Below are 18987 nucleotides of genomic sequence, written 5' to 3' on the forward strand. Positions count from 1 at the left end.
TTGCACAGGGTATGCAGGCACCCACTCCGCAGGGCTTCCTGCCTTCAACTACTAGCATACGGTATTAGCAGAGACGTCTGCAGCGCTGTTAATCCTGTGATTAAAGCACTCCAGCACCTTTACAACTCGGGGATTACCAAGGATTAGCACTCTGAAAACAAATGTAACACTAGTGGCTAGAATAACATGAAAACACATACCCTCAGAAAGAGCCTTGCAGAGACACGCTGTATCGGACCACTCCTCCTGCTCCGAGTTCAGGCCCCACACAATGTGGGGTCAGTGCCTCCCCGTGACCCACAAACCAGTCAGGTCTCTCCCATCTGAGCCCTCCTCACAGCCCTTAAGCAGAGGGTAGGTCTGGACTGATCAGCCTGGGCTTACCTGGAGTTCCTGGAATAGGCTTTCCTGTAGGGAAGGGGTAGCTTCAGCTGGCATCTGCAAAACAAGCGAAGCATCAATCCTGACTGCCAGAGAGCAGCAGAGCCTTGTCTTCAAATTGAGACAATGACATTTTGTCTAAATTTGAAATTAATTTAGCTGTAATGGAAGATGTCAGCAACCCTGGAGATTGAATCCAGCACTCCGTTCAGCCTGTCCTCAAGGAAGGAGCATCAGTCTCTTCATTCACTTCCACAAGTGTCACTGAGCTGACTTAGGAGAGCTCCTGCATCCTACCACCAGTTCATCCATGGTGAGAAGCTGGGAGCAAAGCCCTGACAAGGCAGAGTACAGACATGGCAACAACACGCTCAGGGAAGCTGATCGTTACAGACGTGAGCACAAGCAGATCTCGCTGGCTCTGTTGCCGTACCTGAGCGTGATGAAGCAGCTTTGCTTAGCACCATATGACACTCAAGGCAACAGGAAAGGGACATTTCAGCTTCCACTGGGAACATGCATCTTAACCCCAAAGTAAAATATTCCCTAACTTGTTATTGCAAAAACACATGGGTTGGCAGTTACAGCTAGTCATATGCAGACTATGAACGCAAGACCACAGTTGGGATTTTAAGTAAATAAACATTTGAATCCAGATTCCTGTTCCCCCAGCAACTGTCACTCAGTGTCCTGTGTCTCTTCCAACACCACATGAACAGCAATAACTTCCTCCCTGCACAAACACAAGAGTCGGGCTGTGGCAGCTGAGAACGATTTCGCAACATTTTCCAGGTACAGGCATGTATCAGATCTGAACTTCACTGTTTCTTTAAAGCAAAAAGTACACAGAAAAGAACATAGAAATTATTTAAACAAGACAGACCGGTTTGAATGCAAAGCCAATCTTCTAAGTATTGTTTTGCCACTTTTCCACAGAGAATCTCGGTAACATCCACTTCACAATTCTTCCTACACCAAACACTTGAAACAACTGCATTCTAGTCAATACTGATTTGTGTAGTTACACAGGCAGTATCCTGGAGGTTAAAGGGGCTCATATTAAATCCAGATACCATCTCTCCAAACAGCATTGGGCATATGCTTTTTTGAGATGGAGAGAATTCATGCATCACTTATTAGCATTATGAAAAAAAAAAACAACAAAACCAAAACAAATCAATAAGCTGTAATAGAAAGTGCACTCAGAGGAAAACTACGGCTCAAGAAAGCTCTACAGAGACAGCTTTCCAAAACAGTCACAGGGGGCTATGAAATATCAAGTGCCTCAATTAAAATACTTTCAAAGTCCCAGCTATCCAAGAGTAAGCCCTCAAAATGAAAACACTTACTCAATAACAATAAAGGCTTTTAAACTGTAAAGGATCCTTCCTCTTGAGAAGGATCTGAGGAGTGGCGAAACCAAGCTGGGCCCTACAGAGCGTCAGAAGAGACCACGCTTTGCAGATGTGCTAGTCTAAACATCGAAGAGAATATCACTTACCCCTTCTCCTGGAGGGTGACTGTCTGAGGTGAGGTGCTCCCTCCCGATGCACCTTCAGTTATAGAGTCCTCCTTTCTGCTGGACTCTCCCAGGGAACCACCACTTTTCTTCCCTGCATCAAATGGCTGCCTGCCAGAAGCTACAGAGTTCTTTCCCCCAGCTGAATCCCCTATGGAAAAGCTCTGCTGCTCATTCAGGGCAGATTTGAACAAGCCAGGTGTCTTTTGGGGTTCAGCTGGAACACAGGCCTCTCTGTCACTGGCACCAATTGCTGTCCTATGACTCCTTCCTTGTTTGCAAGCCACCCCTTTCGAGGAGCTCTTCCCAGCTGTCCTGGGACCTTGAGAAACACATCTGGCTGGGGCTTTCTTTTGCGGTTTTTTCACATCTGGGTCAGTCCTATAAGGGGCTCTCAGCTTGTATGGAGAGGGCTTCTTCAAAGAGGCAGGCTTTTTGCTTACAGCTCTCACCTTTGTGCTCTCAGGAACACCCTCAGATGCAGGCACCTGCTGCTCTTGAGCATTCTTGGGAGCAGGTCTCTCAACTGCAGATTTCTCTCCTGCAGCTCCCTGGGCCCCTAATGGAGTTTTCAAGATGCTTTTCCTGACTTTCAGTGCCTTCTCTAAGGCCCTGTTCAGCAGCTCCAGCTCCTCCAGCTCCTTGGGCGAAGGCCTGTCCCCTGCAAGAGGAGAAGACATATCAGAAGGTCCAAACCTGGATCTTCCCCATTTGTCGCTATACAAACTCACTCTTCCAGGTGGTCCAGAAGGAAACCGAACCCACTGAATGGTGCAGCGGGCATGTTGGCCGCACTCCCAGGGTGACTACACAAAGAATGCAGGCAGGTTTGCGAAAAGCCCTGAAGACCCAGGATGGATGGGAGTCACCGGAGGAGACAGTTCTCCCAAGTCAACCTCCCGCTCACCAACAAGTGACAATCACCACGTCTTGGTCAGGCCCACAGACACTTCATTGCTGGCTTTGGTGACCGCAGCATGACTCCAAGCTAACACCAAGATGGAAAGTGGGAGGAAAAAGGTAGAGCGGGGCTTCAAATCGATGCAGAGCACTGGAAGGACTTCTAACGACGAAGCTGGCTCAACCCCAGTCAGGCGCAGGGCCTGTGTGAGACGGGGAGACACCAGGCCGAGAGGGAAGCGCTCACCGTGTCCATGGCTGGAGCCGGCCTCTGGCTGCGGCTGCTCGTCTTCCTCGCTGTCCCTGGGGGGGAAGAAACACAGCGCCAAGGGCCAGCATTGCTGTGCACCGCCGGGTCCACGGCCCCCACGGCCCCTGGGGCCTCCGACCCGGCTGCGGGGACACAAGCGCCCGCCCTGCCGGCACCAGGGACCCCGGACCCACCCGCGCTTCACCGCCTCCTTCCCGGCCCAGGGTCGGGCACGGCCTCCCGAGGGAGCCCGCGGCCCGGAGGTCTGGCCCGGCCCGGCCCGGCCCGGCCCGGGGCCGCACTCACCAGCGCCGCAGGAGGGCCCGGCTCCGCGCCGCCCGCTGCTCCAGCTCCCGCCGCCGCTCCGCGCCTTCGCCCAGCGCCGCCGCCAGCGCCGCCGCCAACCTGCAAGGCCCAGCGCCGTCAGCGGCCCGCCGGGGCCCACCAGCCCGCCCGCCCCGCCGCCGCCCCGCTCTCACCGCCGGCCGCAGCCCGCCGGCAGCATGGGCCGCGTCGGTCCGGCTCGGCTCGGTTCGGCTCGGCTCGGTCCGTTTCGGCTCAGCTCGGTCCTGCCCGCTGCAGCGGACCGGTCTACGCGCCGCCGCGGCGAAACCCGCTAAACTCCGCGCCGGTACTTGCGCTCCTTATCGCCCTGCCAGGACCTGCGGGGAGGGGCGTGTCCCTGCGCGCGGCCGGGAGGACGCTGAGGGGCAGGGCGGGAGCGGCCCCGCGAGTGGGGAGCGCGGCCCCGGGGGGCCCCGGCGAGCGCCCGCCCCGCCCGCGGTCCCGGGCTCTGAGGGTTTCTGTGCCTGCCCCGGGGCGGGCGGCCGAGTGCTGGAGATCCCCCAGCCCCGGGCCCCGCTTGACCCTGGGAAGCCGTTTTTCCCTCGGCTGGGTTCAGCGCTTCCCGCTCCTCCGCGGCAGCGCCTCTCTGAGGGGAACCGGCCGACCTCGGCGGGGGGGGGCTGAAAAAGGGCTCTCAGAGCAGACCCGTCCCAGCGGCTTCTTGTATCCGCTCTCCCCTGCGGGTGGGAGCATAAATGAGATTTTATTTCTCTCAGCCTTCGCTGTGGCTGGCCTCTGAGGTGGAGCCGCCTGAGAACACGCAGCGCGGCCTACCCGTCGCTGTGGGAGCTGGACCCCCAGGACCTGCTGCACAGGGCCCGCGGAGGCTGGGGATGAAAGATCACCGTCCCCGGGGCTGTGCTTCAGCCTGCTCCGTGGCCTGCCCACGGACCGGGTCCTCGCGGGGACCCCCAGGCCGTGCCGGGCCAGCGCAGGGAGGATGGAAGGGCCAAGAGTCCGGCACCCCAGCAGAGACACCGCGCCCTGCAGACTGCTCCTGCTGCCCTTGGTCTGCGTCAGCGAAGAGACGAGTCCCTGGTTTTTTGACGGAGAGAGGAATCTGCCCGTGGAAGCTGCCTATTTGATAAGGCCATCTCTGTTGATAGCGGAATGCTGCTGGGATCCTGCCAGGAATACAGCTCTTGCTGCGGCGGGGCGCACCGGGGAGTGCAGTTCCCCAAAATTGCCCGTAGCCAGCACTCGGTGGTGCCTGTTCCAGGCAGCTGAGGAGCAGGAATCCAGTCCTCCCCCTTGCCCAGCAGAATAAAAAATAACTAAAGTTCAGAGAGCAGGAAGGAAATGGTTCTTGGCCTTTGAGGGCTGAATCGTCAGGTTGAGATGTTCATGACTTTTCGGCGGCCACGTAACCACAGACTCTTCTAGAGCGAAAAAGATGAGAATCCCCTGTGACTGGTGGAGCCAGGACTTTAAAACCCCTTATAAAATGTTACAAATGTATCAATAAAATCATGGAAGCCATCACACAGCACATGGTCAGCTTCCACAGTCACCATCACAACATACTTCCAGGTGTAAATCACGCGTTTGGCATGTGCAAAGAATGTTTTTTCTTTCTACAGGCTTTGCAACAGAATCTAAAAATTAGGCTGGCCCCTCCCTGGTGCGTATGTTGCAAATAAGTGTGAGTTCACTGTCAAAACACTGTTAACAATTCTGCTTCTGAGGCGTGAGCCAAGACGGAGTCCAGCCTGCTCTTCTGTGCCTAAGTGGGCTCAGCAGGGCTAACAGGAATATCAAACACTCAGAAAATAATTTAATCAGCAAAGTCAACAGCTGTAAGGCTGTGAGCCCCCCCGGGGAGCGCAGCGGTGGGACAAGAAGGGCTCGCTTTCGGGCAGCTGCTTCTCTAAGTCGGCTGCCTTTTGCTTCTGCAAGGTTCCCACTGGATTTGCTTCTTGGACAAACAGGGGCTTGACTCAGAATATCCAGATTTGCTATAATTTGTGCTTTGGAGCAAGCAACAAGTGGTCCCTAAGACGTTTTTGGCTGAGTAGATTCCTTCATCTCGATTCCAAGTGCGTGAAGCTTCTTGTGTTTCCCTCCTTTTGGCAGAATTATCGCCGTGGTTCTCCCCGATAAGGTTTTCAAGTCCGTTTCAGCTGGGGTGAGGGGCGTGCAGCCTGCTGCTGCATGGTGACTCTGCACAGGGTGCTTTGCTGCTGGGTGGGAATGACCACAGAGATGCAGTTAGACTTTTAACTCAGCAGATGGCCGAGTGCTGCCGTAGCTGCCAGCATCTCCCGGAGCCCTGGAAGAACACAGCCTGGGCGATGAGAGAGTTACGGATCTCGGATCTCATTAGGCACCTGGATGCTGTTGACATTCAAGCAAATAAAAGGAACCAAAAAGGGGATCAGACTGCTGTAACCCAGGAAAGCCACCTGAGGCCTGAAGCCAGCTGGAGCAGCGCTACTGACACTGCTAGCTTTTGCATCAAGTCTCTGTGGTTTAGAACTGCTAAAAAAGGAAGACCTCCAAAACCCAAGAAACCCTTTGTATTTGCGGTGAACCAGGCATGTGATCCCTCCAGAACCTCCGGCTTTTGCAGGCAATAAGATTCCTATTAATGGCTAAGAAAGCTTCATAGCAGACCTGAATCTACACCTCGCTGGGAAGAAGGACAGATGACTATTTGCATGTCACCAGTGCTATGGCCTGTCCCTTGCCACTGAGTCAAGATCAAGGCTGGGGGGGGTGCTGCTGCCACCACAAAATTCGGAGGGGCAGCACGGGGGGAGGCGGAGAGGGCTCGCCACCCCTTCCAATAGCAGCGAGCGCTGCATCAGTTAAGCTGTGGAGTGAAACCATGGTGCAAGAGTTGGGGTGAGGGCAAATGGAGAGCAGAAACTTTCTGACAGAGGTGGAAGCACTCCCCTGCTCACACCTGGGGTGCAAAGCATGCCCACATTGGACATAACAGCCTAGCTGCTGTATGGGCTCCCTCCCCATCCTGGATGGCCCCTCTCCCGCTCCCATCTGTGCCTCCGCTACGGGCTCCTGCTGCCTCGCCTTCTGCTGGGTCTTGCAACAGGGCAGCTGCTGGGTAAATCAATCCTAACCTTCTCTTGTGGATGGTTTCTTTTCCAGTGGATCATCTGGCAAAGCCAGTTGAGGAAAAACTCCAAGTTATATGTATCTATCTGATTCTTTTCACTGACAGCAGCTCCTGCTGGGAGGGGTAAACGCAGCAAAGAGACATATTCTGTTCATGCAGCAATGAGCCCTGACCCGGTACAGACCTGATCTACTGGCACAGTTGACACAGGAGACATTTATGCAGGGACTGAGGGATTGGGTTTTAAACCAACAGAGTCTGAATTATGGTTCAACTTCATGACGTTGCTTGCTGGGAAAATGCTGGGTGCCCTGACATGACACACGTGCTAAGTAACATTTAAACTGGTGCAAATTACTACTTAAAGATTTATTTACAAAAGACGAGTAGGTGAAAACGCCTGTGCAAGTACAAGTGGCAGCTGCTGGTAGTCACAGCTCTGCCACCAGTTATTTTCAGTACCTGCAGTAATGAGGCATTTTGCATAGGTGGCATATAGGGGAAGTTACAGTGTCAGCACTCATTGCTTAGGTTGACAGGTGCCAGGTGATATTCTGCAATCTACATTTCTTTTTTACTGAAAGCCCAACTGTCAAATGCCTGTAGGCTAATAAAAATAACTGTCCAGGCACTTGGATCTTCTGCTGGGTGCCTAAAGCTCTTTGAAAACCCAGCCCGTAATCCATCATAGTAGGACTCTCTAGGGTATAAAATTCAAGTAGGCATCACACTTGAACGAACACCAAGAGAAAAAAAAAGAAGCAGGAGATAAACTTAATCATTAATAAACCTACCCAAACTTTCTTTATTGTATCACATAAGCTCTGCTCCTCCTTCTGTGTGTTGCCCATGGAGATTAGTGCTATCTGCTGAGCTGATGCAGGAAAATCCTTGTATATACCAGGGTAATGTCCTATACAAACTCTTCAGGTTCTGGGGAGATGCCTTAAAGATTGAGGAACTGATTCACACTCTCCTGTGGGTCCCAAACCATTCTTGTTTGAGCCAAGGAAGGGGGAAACCTCCCAGTATTTCCAATGTAAACCTGAGGATGTTGCTATGCTGCTGGAAAAATGCATAAATATGCAAAGATCCTTCTTCAGCTCTTGTTGTCATTTCTTTGGAGCAAAGACTCCAGGAAACGAATCTGTGGGAAATACAGGTTATAAGTACATTCCCAGACCCCATGTCTTGCTGCGGCCAGAATCCCTGCAGAATTCACGTGACTATCAGCAAAATGGGGTGGGAAGGGGATGTGGCATGTCCTGGACAGAGGATGTCTTGTGGCACATTGCAGCTGGAAGTGAAGGATGCCAGTGTGCAGTGGGCACGTTGATCTTGCTGGGGCACCCAGCGGGTGCTGTGTGCAGCTGGGCAGTGGGCAGATTCTCAAGCTGCAGGTCACAGGCTGCGTGAGTTTATAAAATCAAGGACAAGCATCAGCTTTGTAAAACTGGCTAGGTGAAAAATGCTGACAGCAGGGTCACTCTGATAGGGAAATACTCTACTCTGCATCCTCTCCCTCTTCCTGTCCTGGAGGTAACATTTTGTCAGCCTCATTAAAATAAAACAGGGAGGATGAAAGTTTTATATGTGTGAAACCATGAAAAAGATGCAGCTACAGTATGTACCCAAGTGTGAAAAGAGTACAGCTGAGGTGGGAAGATCCAGAGAGAAAAGGGAAGGTCTTTCCAAACATGGTCTCCTGAGGCATGAGCATCTGTACACCAGCTTGGAGTTTGGGTTAGGGGAAAACCCAGCGTGGGGAATGCAGGACTCTGGCAGCTGGACTTCTCTGCTTTGCATTACCTCGGGCTCCAGCAGCACTTGCACCGAACGCAGCCGTGAAGCGGGCTGCAGCTCCCTCACCGGGACCGTGCTCACACAAGCTGGTGGGACGAGCCTTGCTCCAGAGGCTCTCACTTCAGCGCTGGAGCACGGAGCAGGCAGCGGGCTGGGAGGGGAGGATCTGCTGTCCTGTGAGACTTCCCGCCAACGGCAGAGGCTGAACCTCTGGCCCGCAGAGTGGGCGATCTCTGCCCAGTCTGTGCGAATCCAGTACGGCTCTCAAGGGATCCTGCTTGGCCATGTGGGTGGAAGGAAGTGAGGTACTGTGGTTTGGGGGGAAAACAATGTTTCAGCAAGGAGAGCTGTGCTGTGGAGCGAGACTCGGGGACAGGGAAAGCTACAAATCTGGAGATTTGGCCAGGGTGTTTGGAAAACATCTGTAGCAATTCATCACACAGCCTCTGTGAACACCATGTGCAGGATCGTTCTGCCTCTGGCTGCTGTGTTACTCTGCCAGTGTTTTTTTTGACGTGCTGCAGTAACAACAGGGTCTTTCCTCCCATGTGCCAGTACAAAATGATGCATGGTCCCCATAAAACCAGGCCAGTCGTTTGTATGCCGCATGGGAAGCAGTAGATTAATCCCACGCCTGGGGAGTGAATGTGTTAAGCATCATCACATTAGCACATCTTCAAAATCCTGAACCCAAGCTGAGGTCTTGGTTCACAGCAAATGAAAGCAATGTCCCTTGGAGCTGTCAGACAAGGAAAGGGGCTTGTCCAGTTGTTTGTAGAGAGTCCCCATATTGCTAAGGTATTTATGGGGCTGTTTTGCCCTCGAGGCTTCTGACTAGCTGATTTACAGTCTGGGAAAATGCAGCCAAATGGAAACCTGAGGGGTCCTTCCTTTTTTTCCCCAACCTTCTCACAGCATGGGTTCTTGTGAAAAGGAGGAGATGGGGTTCCTGTGGGACAAAAAGCACCCACCCATGGACCAGGGCTTCTGCTTAGGACTCATGCACTGGGGCCCAGGATAGTGTTGCGCAGGCTGCAATAATTCATCAGAGTTCTTACAAATGCCGTGCTCTTCCATACCTCCCCAAACATCATTCCCTCTGGGCTGCTTCACTTCTGATGGCAGGAGAGAGACCTTCCTGCACCAGCACTGTTGCTTGCAGAGGAGAGGCTCATTGCAGCTGGGGTCTGGGAGTGCTCCAGCAGACAAGACTGCCTTAAAGTGAACCGCTTCTTCACCCAGTACGTGATTCTGTGCTGGAAAGCCTTAAACAATCCTGCCGGAGAGGTTACCGTGAGATTTACATGACCACTTGATGCTCTGAGTGTTTGCACACCAGCAGTTAATTCCCTGGGAAATGCAGCTCCCAGAGATGGGGAGTGAACTCTGGGCCCATCGCCACTGGAGGCTGCGAATGCCAAAGGTTGCATGGGTTAAAAGGGAAAAAAAAGAAGCTATTAGCAAAACCCATGGGAAAAAACACCAGTAGGAATTAAATGCAAAGATCTGAGCTCTGGGGAGGGAGGTCTCTCATCCACAGTTTGCTGGGGAAATAACACTGTGTGTTGTCTGGCTGCATACTGTGTCCTGTGCTTCTGCTGTTTGCAGGCAGAAACAGGGTACTGGGCTTGGTGTAACCCATATGGCTTGTGACCCTGTCCGCCATGGAGTATGCAGTAAGCAGCCTCCGGCCCGTGGTGGTGTTCATACATTCATGAAGCTTGAATGGGAACAGGAAGGCTAGAGGTGGGGGGGTACATCGGCCACGCTGGTGATTGCGTTCGGATGCGACCCCGACGCTCTGACACCAGCGAGCTCAGGCACTGGCTGGCGCTGAGTTTGGTCTGAGCCCCATGGAGGATGGAGAGGAGCAAGGGCCAAACACAAATCTTCTCCTATTTCTCTCAGAGTTGCTGGTAAAGCGTACAACAAATTTATTTTCTCATCTGCCGTTGTAATACTCATAGATAAAGGCTAAAATGCTGCTGACTCTTTGCTTATTAGAGGAAGTTCAAACACAGGGTGTACGTACCTTGGAGAGGCAAGGCTTCCCAGTCAAACACATTTACGTTTATTCCCAAATGTCTTCCTTCCAGTTGAAGAAAGGAACACCAAAACTTTCACTTTGACGGGGCCTATCTTTTCCCACTTCCAAGATATTTTTGGCCAGGACAGTGAGGGTTGTTTTGCCGTACGTGTTTGGGAAATGTCTGTGCAGTGGGATGGAGGGGAGCACAGGTGGGCTCAGCCTGGCCACCCCCACTGCCCCACTGCCTCTGCCAGCTCTGCAGGCATCGGGCTGTGGAGCACGTAAGGAAAGAGCTTACCGTGGCCCCATGCCCCCTCTCTGCCCAGAGCCAGCAACTGGTCAAACTGGGCGCCGCTGCAGCAGCTCTTTGTGGGTATTGCCCAGGCACCGGGCTGACTGCTGTGTGGTGAGCAGGGCTTGGTGTAACCGTCTATGCTCTTGGTTGGGGTGGTCCATGCTCCTGTAGTACAGAAGATTAAAATTGGTGAAAGTCCAAAGGTTTGGAAAACGATGTGATGCCAGGTGCAAAAGAGAAGAGATCTGGCAGTAAGTGTATAAATAAATCTGCTTCAGCGCTTACTGAAATGGAACATAGACTGAGAAAGAAAAACCTCCACACACTCCTATATCCATGTAAACAGAGCTCCACACAGCCAGAGTCTACTGGGCTGTTCTGGTAGCAAAGAAAGGACAATAAGCCGTGGCTTTATGAATTGCTCTTCCTAATTGCTCTTTTACTATTTTCGCTCCTTAGTTAGTAATTAGGAGTTAGAGGAGAAGGGAAATGCCAGTTCTGAGTCTGTGGTGTGGTGACTGATGCTAGAAGAGGTTGCGGTAATATATTTAGATTTTAATCGAGCATTTGACACTGTGTCTCAAAGTCTTCTGTGCAAAACTGATTCAGACAGGCTATATAAGGAAGCTAATGATAGAAAGGACTGCATCAGGTGTAGGAAGGTATCTACGTTTCTACAAACATCACTGCCAGATTAAGTTCTGATTAATCAGTTCAGACTAACATCATACTAACATCATCTTCATCTTGGCTGCGAGTCTCAGACAAGACCTTTCAGCTCCATGCCATCACCTCATCTATTGCATAGGTAAGAGCATTTGATGAGCTCCATCTTGTTCCCCGTGGGCAGCAATCACACTCAGAATCAAGCTTGTTGATTTCCTTCATTCCTTTTCATCTTCTGCTTCCGGAATTCAAAAATTACTGCAAGTCTCCATGCGCTGGAAATCTCCTTTTCATTACTGCCGAACTTGATTTAAGACATAAGACAGAGTTTTTCAAGGCACTTTCAGCTAGAAAGGCTTCCACATTCAGCTGTCCCTTTTTCATGTCTCTGAATGTATTCAGCTGAGACTGAGTAAGAATCTTTCATACCAAGCGATTTTGAAATGCTCCAGACGTGCAGACACATGCATATCATCTCTGGAAGGACTTCTGATTTCTGCTTGTCTCTCACACTCAATTTCTCGCTCACACATCTGCTAGGAGCTCATCCTTGCATTCACTGGTGATATCTGCACTAGAATAACCTTCCACTTCTCATCCTTGTCGGCAAGGTCAGCATTATCAGACAGCTCCAGCTCTCAGATTTATTCACAAACGTTCCCATCTGCTGTTTTTGGATGTCAAAGGAATGTAAATTCCTTTCTTGTATCATCATTTTAATGCCTCATCTCTGGAAAAAACATTAATGGTGGGCACCTGGAACATCTTGGAAGGGTCGTTGTTTCCATACCATGTCATTGCCCGAAGCAGTACTTCTCCATCTCTTGAACAGCTTCACACTCCTTTAGCGTCTCCACTGAGTGCACCAAGAGACAGAAACTCCAGTCATCAGTAGAGGTAGTCATTAGTTCTTGGTAGGGAGTCATATCGGTCTGCAGATGAAAAAGTTGCTTCAGTTCTCCTTTGTACTTTGAAGCAAGTACTCATTAAGAGCCATCAGAGATGCTGTCTTGCAATCAGTGGCTATAGCTTTTACAAGTAAGCTTTTTTAAGATGGGCCGGCCACAGAGACCCTCTTTCTCAGCCTTCTAATTTCCCCTGGCAATTTGATCATGCCCAACACTCTGGAAGACCGTAGCAACTTCAAACAGTTTTTGTTTTGATCACATTAAATCAGGTACGTCATTCCAGTAGGCATCACTGGATCTGTATCACACCTGGCTGCAAAAAGAGAAGGTCAATTCCCTGTGAATTTGTTATTTATCTTTATTACAGCCGAACCCAGCCTTGACCTGAAAAAGGAAGGGTCTAGTCCGGCCATGGGGAGGGGAGCTCAGGCCTCAGTGCAGAGCTCCTAATGGGGTGGCTGGGAAGGTCTCCAAGCCCCTGCTGTCCCCAGTAAATCAGCCTGTACTTTACTACCTCTGTTTTCAGTCTTATCTTTTTATCTCTGGGTTGAGCTGACAAAGTAGTGCTGCCCTTACAACAGGGAGTCCTTGAGTGGTGATGGCCTCCATTCAAATTCAAAAGGGGCTAAAGGGGCTAATTCTGACTGCGGTGATGTGGTTTGTCTGGGAAGGTGTTTCCCTGACAACTAAATCACCTGGGAAAAGACTGTGCTCTCCTGCAAGTTGGGGCGGAGTGTGGAAGGACTGGATGAGAGGTATTAGAAGCTGGAAACCCTCTTTTTATTTTCTCTATGTCAGGTAAAGTCAGCTTTAGCAGGAGCTGAAGGCAAGAGGGAACCGGCCCAAAGCCATGGCTCTTTTCCCGAGGCAGGAGGACAGACGCATGGAGTGTTGCGTTCCGGCACCTGTTATTTTCTCCAGAAGCTGCTCTCTCCCTGCTAGGCATGTGAGGTATCAGTGGTGTGTTCAGAAACTCTTTGCACAGCCTGCGGTTGGGGTCTGTTTGCTCATAGGGGTCTGTTTGCGCATTCTAGTCCTCACATGGCTGAAGAGTTACGTTAGTCTGAAGAGTTAAGCAGGAAGGCTCAAGGCCAAGTGGGAGTCCAGAAAGGGGGGATTAAGCACCTGGGTGTTGGGGGCGGGTCATAAGTGAACCCGGGGTGCAAGTAGCTTGAACATAACCTGAGAATCTGTGGCCTGGCAAGAAATTTGGAGTATCAGGACCAAAGAACTGCCTGGACTTTGTTGTATTCAAGACTTGCAGGGGATTCAGCAGCTCTTGTTCCTCCTTCCTCTGAGGCAGGAATCTCCCAAACCATTATCAGGACTGTCCCCTTTATTGGAGCAGACTCTCCACCTTGCTGCTGTTGACATTAGACCCCTCCGTCCCCAACAGCCGTGTGCCAGACCTCTCCGGGAGCGGGGCCAAGGCTGGGCTGTGTCTGCTGGCATGAGAACCTCGAATGTCCACTGCCCACGGTGGGACGGTCCCACAGCCCTGCGAGCTCTCCTGGGGCAGACCCATAGCCCTGCAAGGCCACATGCTGGGCTCGGTTGGGCAATGGGTTGCAGGCTGCTGGGAAATGAAGAAAAGCACTTCTGCCTGGGAAGGAGGGACACTGTGTTGAGTTTGTGCTGTATTTGTGATGCAGATAACGAGATAGCTTAACACTCATGAGCTGTCAGACCTGGCATTTTTCATCAACCTGAACTTGATTTTTTTAGAAATTATTGTTAATTACGCTCTCCAACCAGAAAGCACAGTTCTTTGATCAGTGCTTCACAAAGCAACTACCATCCATTGCTGCATCGTGTGTCAGCAGTTGCCTTCATTAGAAACCGTGCTTGTCAGCTATGCCTGAAGTCCTGGACCTGGAAGCCTTTGTAGAAAGAGGCGTAAGACAAAGTTTTTGTAGCTAGGTCTCAAACCATAGACAGCCAGTTTCTATGAAGGAGGCCTTGTAATGAAGGTGCAGTCACTGATAAGCAGAAGATAAGGTCCAGCAGCTGTCCCAGAAGTGAAGGTGTATCAAATGGGACGATTTTTTTGTCATTGTCTCATCTGCAACCACAGGCAGGGATTGATGGTACCCGTCTTTGAAGCATGATAAACAGGAGTGCACGTGCACCAGGTTTCTCGGAGCTGTACTGCCAGGGCAGGATTTGGCCTCATGGGCGCAAGTGTCACTGTTGAAGTTAGTGGTGTTAGCCTTGTTCACACACTGTCAGGTGATTTAAAGCATAGCTCATGTCTCAACCTTGAAAAAGCAACACACTCCGGAAGACTGTGGTCCATGAGGCTGCCCTGCCATCACAGGTTGCTCTTCATAAGCTTATAGAGAACTGGAAAGTGAGAAACTTTCAGCATTAATTATATCTCATTTTTCTGGTAGCTCACTGTTCCACAGCTGATTCAGAGCTGCCTGAAGACAGGTTAAGAGCCCCTTTGTCTGACTGTGTGGAGAAGCTATCTAAAGTAGGAATAGTGCAATGAGGGAGGAGGATGCTCATGACACCATGACATGTTTTTCCAGCAGCCTTTGCCCCCTGCTAAGGCAGAGTGGCCAATGGCAACATTTGATGCAACAAAGTCTTCACTGCTAGAAATCAATTAAGCCAAAAAGCCTGTCAGCATTCTCTGTTTTCCTTCTACTTGGACTGAGACCTCTGCATCTTTCGGCTTCCAGGACATCCTGGTTTTGGACCTCCAGGCTGGGCGGCCATGCCCTGCTTCTGCTCCCCTCATGGCCCCCTTGCAGCAACCCTACAGCGGCAAAAAAGCCTGGGGAAGGCTGTTGCCAGAGTCAGTGCAGAGAGGAATGGCACCTGCAGTTTACTCCCCTCTAAGTGGGCTGCAGCATGCCCCAAGAAGTGCTGTGAAATGCAACCAGTATTTCAGACCCCCTTCTCTTTGCACACCGTGACTATCAACTGCGCAAGCGCGATGTGGGTCAGGACCTGCTCTCCATGCTGCGTTTGCAGGCTCGGGCTCAGCCTCTCGCAGAGCAGCTGCTCAGCCCGAGCCCTCGTGAGGAGCCGCTTCTACCCCACAACCCCTCTCTTGGCTCTGATGCTTTGCATCAAGGGCGCTCTCGATTGAGAAGGGAAAGTGTTTTTCCTTCCTTATTCAGAGCGTGCCTCGAGCTTTTTGGCTTGGGAGCTCAGCTCATACCACAGTTCCTCTGCCAGACATGGGCCTATCATGAGTTTTTTTCTGTTTAATCATACAAAGAAAAATGTATTTGCCTTTCTCAGCAGACATTTTCACTGCAGTATCTCCTTCTTAGTCCTAGAGTATATTTTTCCCCCAACTGAATTATAGGTTTACTTTGTGTCCTTGTGTTTTGCCAAATATGAAGTGTGAGGATGATGCTGTTTTGGAGATGGACTGATGAAGCCCTGCTACTCCCAGCCCAAAGGCTGATGCTAACGCAGGGTTTCATGGGACGCTCGTTGGGCTGCACATAAGCACATTTATCTCTGAGTGCTTCTGGGCGGCTCGGCTGGTAAATCACAGAAGTCTTAACCTCCAAATCACCAGGCAAAGCCTGACGTTAGGGGCATTGCTAATGAAAGGCAGTCGCATAAACCTCTCCGGCTGGCAGCAGAGGCTGCTTATACAAATCATCACTGTTTCAGCATTCTCAGAATTTTTTAACTTGAATTAAACCTGCAGCATAGCAGGTGGATGTGCACAAAATACCAACGGGAAGAACACGGCAAATTCAGGCAGTTCCCTGCCTGGATTTAACAGAGGTGTATATAGTATGTTCCAGACTTAACACCCGTTTGTTTTGTCCAGGAAGGCACTGTGTGGATACCCTCCCGTGGTTCCCACCCCACCCTGCAGTGCCCATGCAGCTGGCCACTGCGCTGAGATAGTCCTGGCTGCGGCAGAGAGGATCGAGGGCAACAACTGGACAGACCCAATTTTTGGGTTGGCTGACGAGGCTGCGTAAAGAGGGCCTGACGCTACTTCCATTTGCATCACCGTAGATTGGTCGGGGGTAGCACAGCAGCAACTGAGAGCAAGCTGCAGCTTGCCGTCATCCAGCAACGCGGCACTGCATCACTGAGCTGCAGGGAAGTGGTGGTGACAGGGGTCTGTCATCGGGCCAGGCGGCAGAGCCGCTCCATGTGGCACTGGCGCATGAGGCATGTGCAGCTCCCCCCGGGCACACCGAGGTGCACAAAAGCACTCACCCCAAACCCGCCGGAGCTGTCTGCCCCTCGTCCTCCACTCTGCCTCGGTGCACGCAGATGCCCAGCTGCAAGGTGGGTGGTTGGAGGCGGGTTGTGCCTCTGGGTGACCGCAGGCAGCTGGCAGAGGGGTGCGGAGAGGCTGGTGGCTGCGGGCTGCAGCTGGGAAGCATTATCAGCTCCAGCTGCATCACCAGTGAAAAGCAGGGCGAGGGGGGAGGAGAAATGATCAGCAGGGACTGGGAGAAGCCCAGGGAAAAGTAACAGCTCTCAAAGAGGAGTTTGCAGTGATGGTAAAGCACTGTGGCTCTTTGATCCTCTGGCTTCTCTTAGGGTAGCAGGATTCCCGGAGCCACCAAAACTGCAGGGCTGGCACGCTGCTTTGATGCATGTGAGGCCTCACACCTGAGCTCATGAAACAGCGCGTGTCCTGCCCGCAGCATCCCGCCTCTGTGCGTTTATCGGCGTAGTGGTTTTGCGTGATTAAAAGGAACGTCTAGCTTAGGACAGCGTTTCACTTTTTCCAACCTTCCTGCTCTAGCAGACGTCTCCTGACTTATGGTTATAAGCGTAACCACTTAAGAACCTGAAAAAAACCGCCCCGGGAAGGTTTTCCCCAGGCAGCGCGGGTGGTGTGCCGCTGACCCTGCCTGCACCCGCACCTGCCTGCACCCGCACCTGCCTGCACCCGCACCTGCCTGCGGGCAGCCGAGCGCTCGGCGCGGCGGCGGGGAGCGGTGGGAGCTGCCGGCGCTTTACGTGCTTCACTTCAGCGAGTTCCCCGCTCGGCTGAGCCCGCGGTAAGCGCCGCTGCACACGCACACCCACCCCCCCCCGGGCTCTGCTCCGGGAGAGGGCACGGGAGCCCTTCCCCGGGGCGGCGGGGCTGAGCGCCCGGAGCCCACCGCGCTCCCGGGCCGGGCGGATCCGTCCCGGCCCCCCCCCCCCGCCGAGCATCCCGGGGCGGGGCGGGCTGGGCTGTCCGGCGGGTGGGGGTGGCTCCCGGGGCCGCCCCTCCGCCCGTTTCCTCCGCCGCCGGCGGTAGTGGGGCCGTGCCGGGGCTCCCCGGCTGTATCCCCGGCGTGCGGACCGGCTGCGCCGGCGGAGGGGCCCGAGGGACGGCGGAGCAAGTGAGCGGGCTGTGGTGGGGAGCTCTCCCCCCTTTCCCCCCCCCCATTCCTCCCCCCACCCCTTGCCCGGGGGTTCCCTCCACCTCGCCCGTGGCTTTTGGGAGCGCAGGGCTGTGCTGCAGGAGCCCGGGAGTTGCAAAACATCTCCTGGCTTTGCAGCACGCTTTTCTTCTTCCTCCCCCCCCCCCCCTTCCCTTCCCTTTTCCCCCTTACTCTTGGAGCAGCAAAACATCTCCTGGCTTTGCAGCACGCTTTTCTTTTTTCCCCTTCCCTTTTCCCCTTTACGCTTGGAGTAGCAAAACATCTCCTGCCTTGCAGCACGCTTTTCTTCTTCCTTCCCCCCCCCCCCCCCCCCCCTTCCCTTTTCCCCCTTACTCTTGGAGCAGCAAAACATCTCCTGGCTTTGCAGCACGCTTTTCTTCTTCCTTTCCCCCCCCCCCCTTCCCTTTTCCCCCTTACTCTTGGAGCAGCAAAACATCTCCTGGCTTTGCAGCACGCTTTTCTTCCCCCCCCCCCCCCCTTTTCCTTTTTCCCCTTACACTTGGAGTAGCTAATTGGATAGGAAAACACTAACTGCAGGGGTGGGATTACTTCATGCTCTTGCAATGCTGTTTTGCTGTTCGATTTCAGTCCTTTCGCGTGAAAAGAGCCTGCCGGGTGGTGCTGCCAGCGCCTTTTTTTCTTACCAGGTCTTCACTTTTAAGGGAGATTTCGTTGTCCCTGTGGTTGGTTTCAGAGGAGGTTTGCTCTTTTGAACGGTGCGTTCAGGGGGTCCTGCAGCAATCCCGGCGCATCGCTGCGTGCCCTGAGACTTCTTCATCTGACAGGTTGATTGCCTCACTAGGGGCTTTTTTTCCTTTTGTTTCAAGGATATTTCTGTAGAAAATGTGGTATCTAGTGAGGTGACGGTGCTGTGCTTGGTTTGCTAGCAGTGGGCTGTTTTCTCCCCAGCCTGATGTCCTGGGGAGGGAGGGAGGGAGGGAGTCCTGGCTCCTGCAGCCATGGGTTGTCACAGTGTGGAGCCGCTCTGAGCTCTGCCTCGTCTCCCCGGAGATTATTTTCCTCTTCTGTTGCTTAAAGTTGGATTTCCTCTGGTTTGCCTGAGAATGGGGGGACAGGGGAAGTTCTCATATGGGTGGCATTGAAATTCAGCCAGCCACACCAGCAGAAGTGGCTCTCCGAAGAACACCGTATGTCTAGATGTGCTCCTTGGAAAGCTTATTCTTGAATCTGTGCAAGAAGTTACGTCTCTTTCTAAAGAAGAAAGCCTGAGGAGGCGAGTCCTGGAAGCTGGTTCCTTTAGGCCAGGGGCCAGCAGGATGCTTAAACGTGGGCATGAGCGACCTGGGGCTGGTGCTTGGGTGGGCTGGATGCGTGTTTGCCGTCCTGAGAAGTGGGCAAGCGAAGGATCAGTTTGTGTCTGTCTCACGCTCAGCTTTCCTGGCTGGTTCCCTTCAAAAGGGGATGCAAAGCGTGGTGCTCGGG

The 18987-nt window shown here is 52.6% G+C and overlaps 1 protein-coding gene across 1 annotated transcript in view; it reads right to left on the minus strand.

Annotated features, from left to right (window-relative positions):
* Nucleotides 1-18987, minus strand: part of TEDC2 (tubulin epsilon and delta complex 2) — a 29865-nt gene that overhangs the window by 5588 nt on the left and 5290 nt on the right. The window contains exons 2-5 of the mRNA XM_059826618.1: nucleotides 3357-3391; nucleotides 3048-3103; nucleotides 1883-2561; nucleotides 385-438 (exon numbers count right to left, since the gene is read on the minus strand). Coding sequence (XP_059682601.1) covers nucleotides 385-438; nucleotides 1883-2561; nucleotides 3048-3103; nucleotides 3357-3391 — 824 coding nt within the window. The remainder of the gene's footprint in view (nucleotides 1-384; nucleotides 439-1882; nucleotides 2562-3047; nucleotides 3104-3356; nucleotides 3392-18987) is intronic.

This window comes from Gavia stellata, chromosome 18 (genome assembly GCF_030936135.1).
Source record: "Gavia stellata isolate bGavSte3 chromosome 18, bGavSte3.hap2, whole genome shotgun sequence".
Taxonomy (NCBI): domain Eukaryota; kingdom Metazoa; phylum Chordata; class Aves; order Gaviiformes; family Gaviidae; genus Gavia; species Gavia stellata.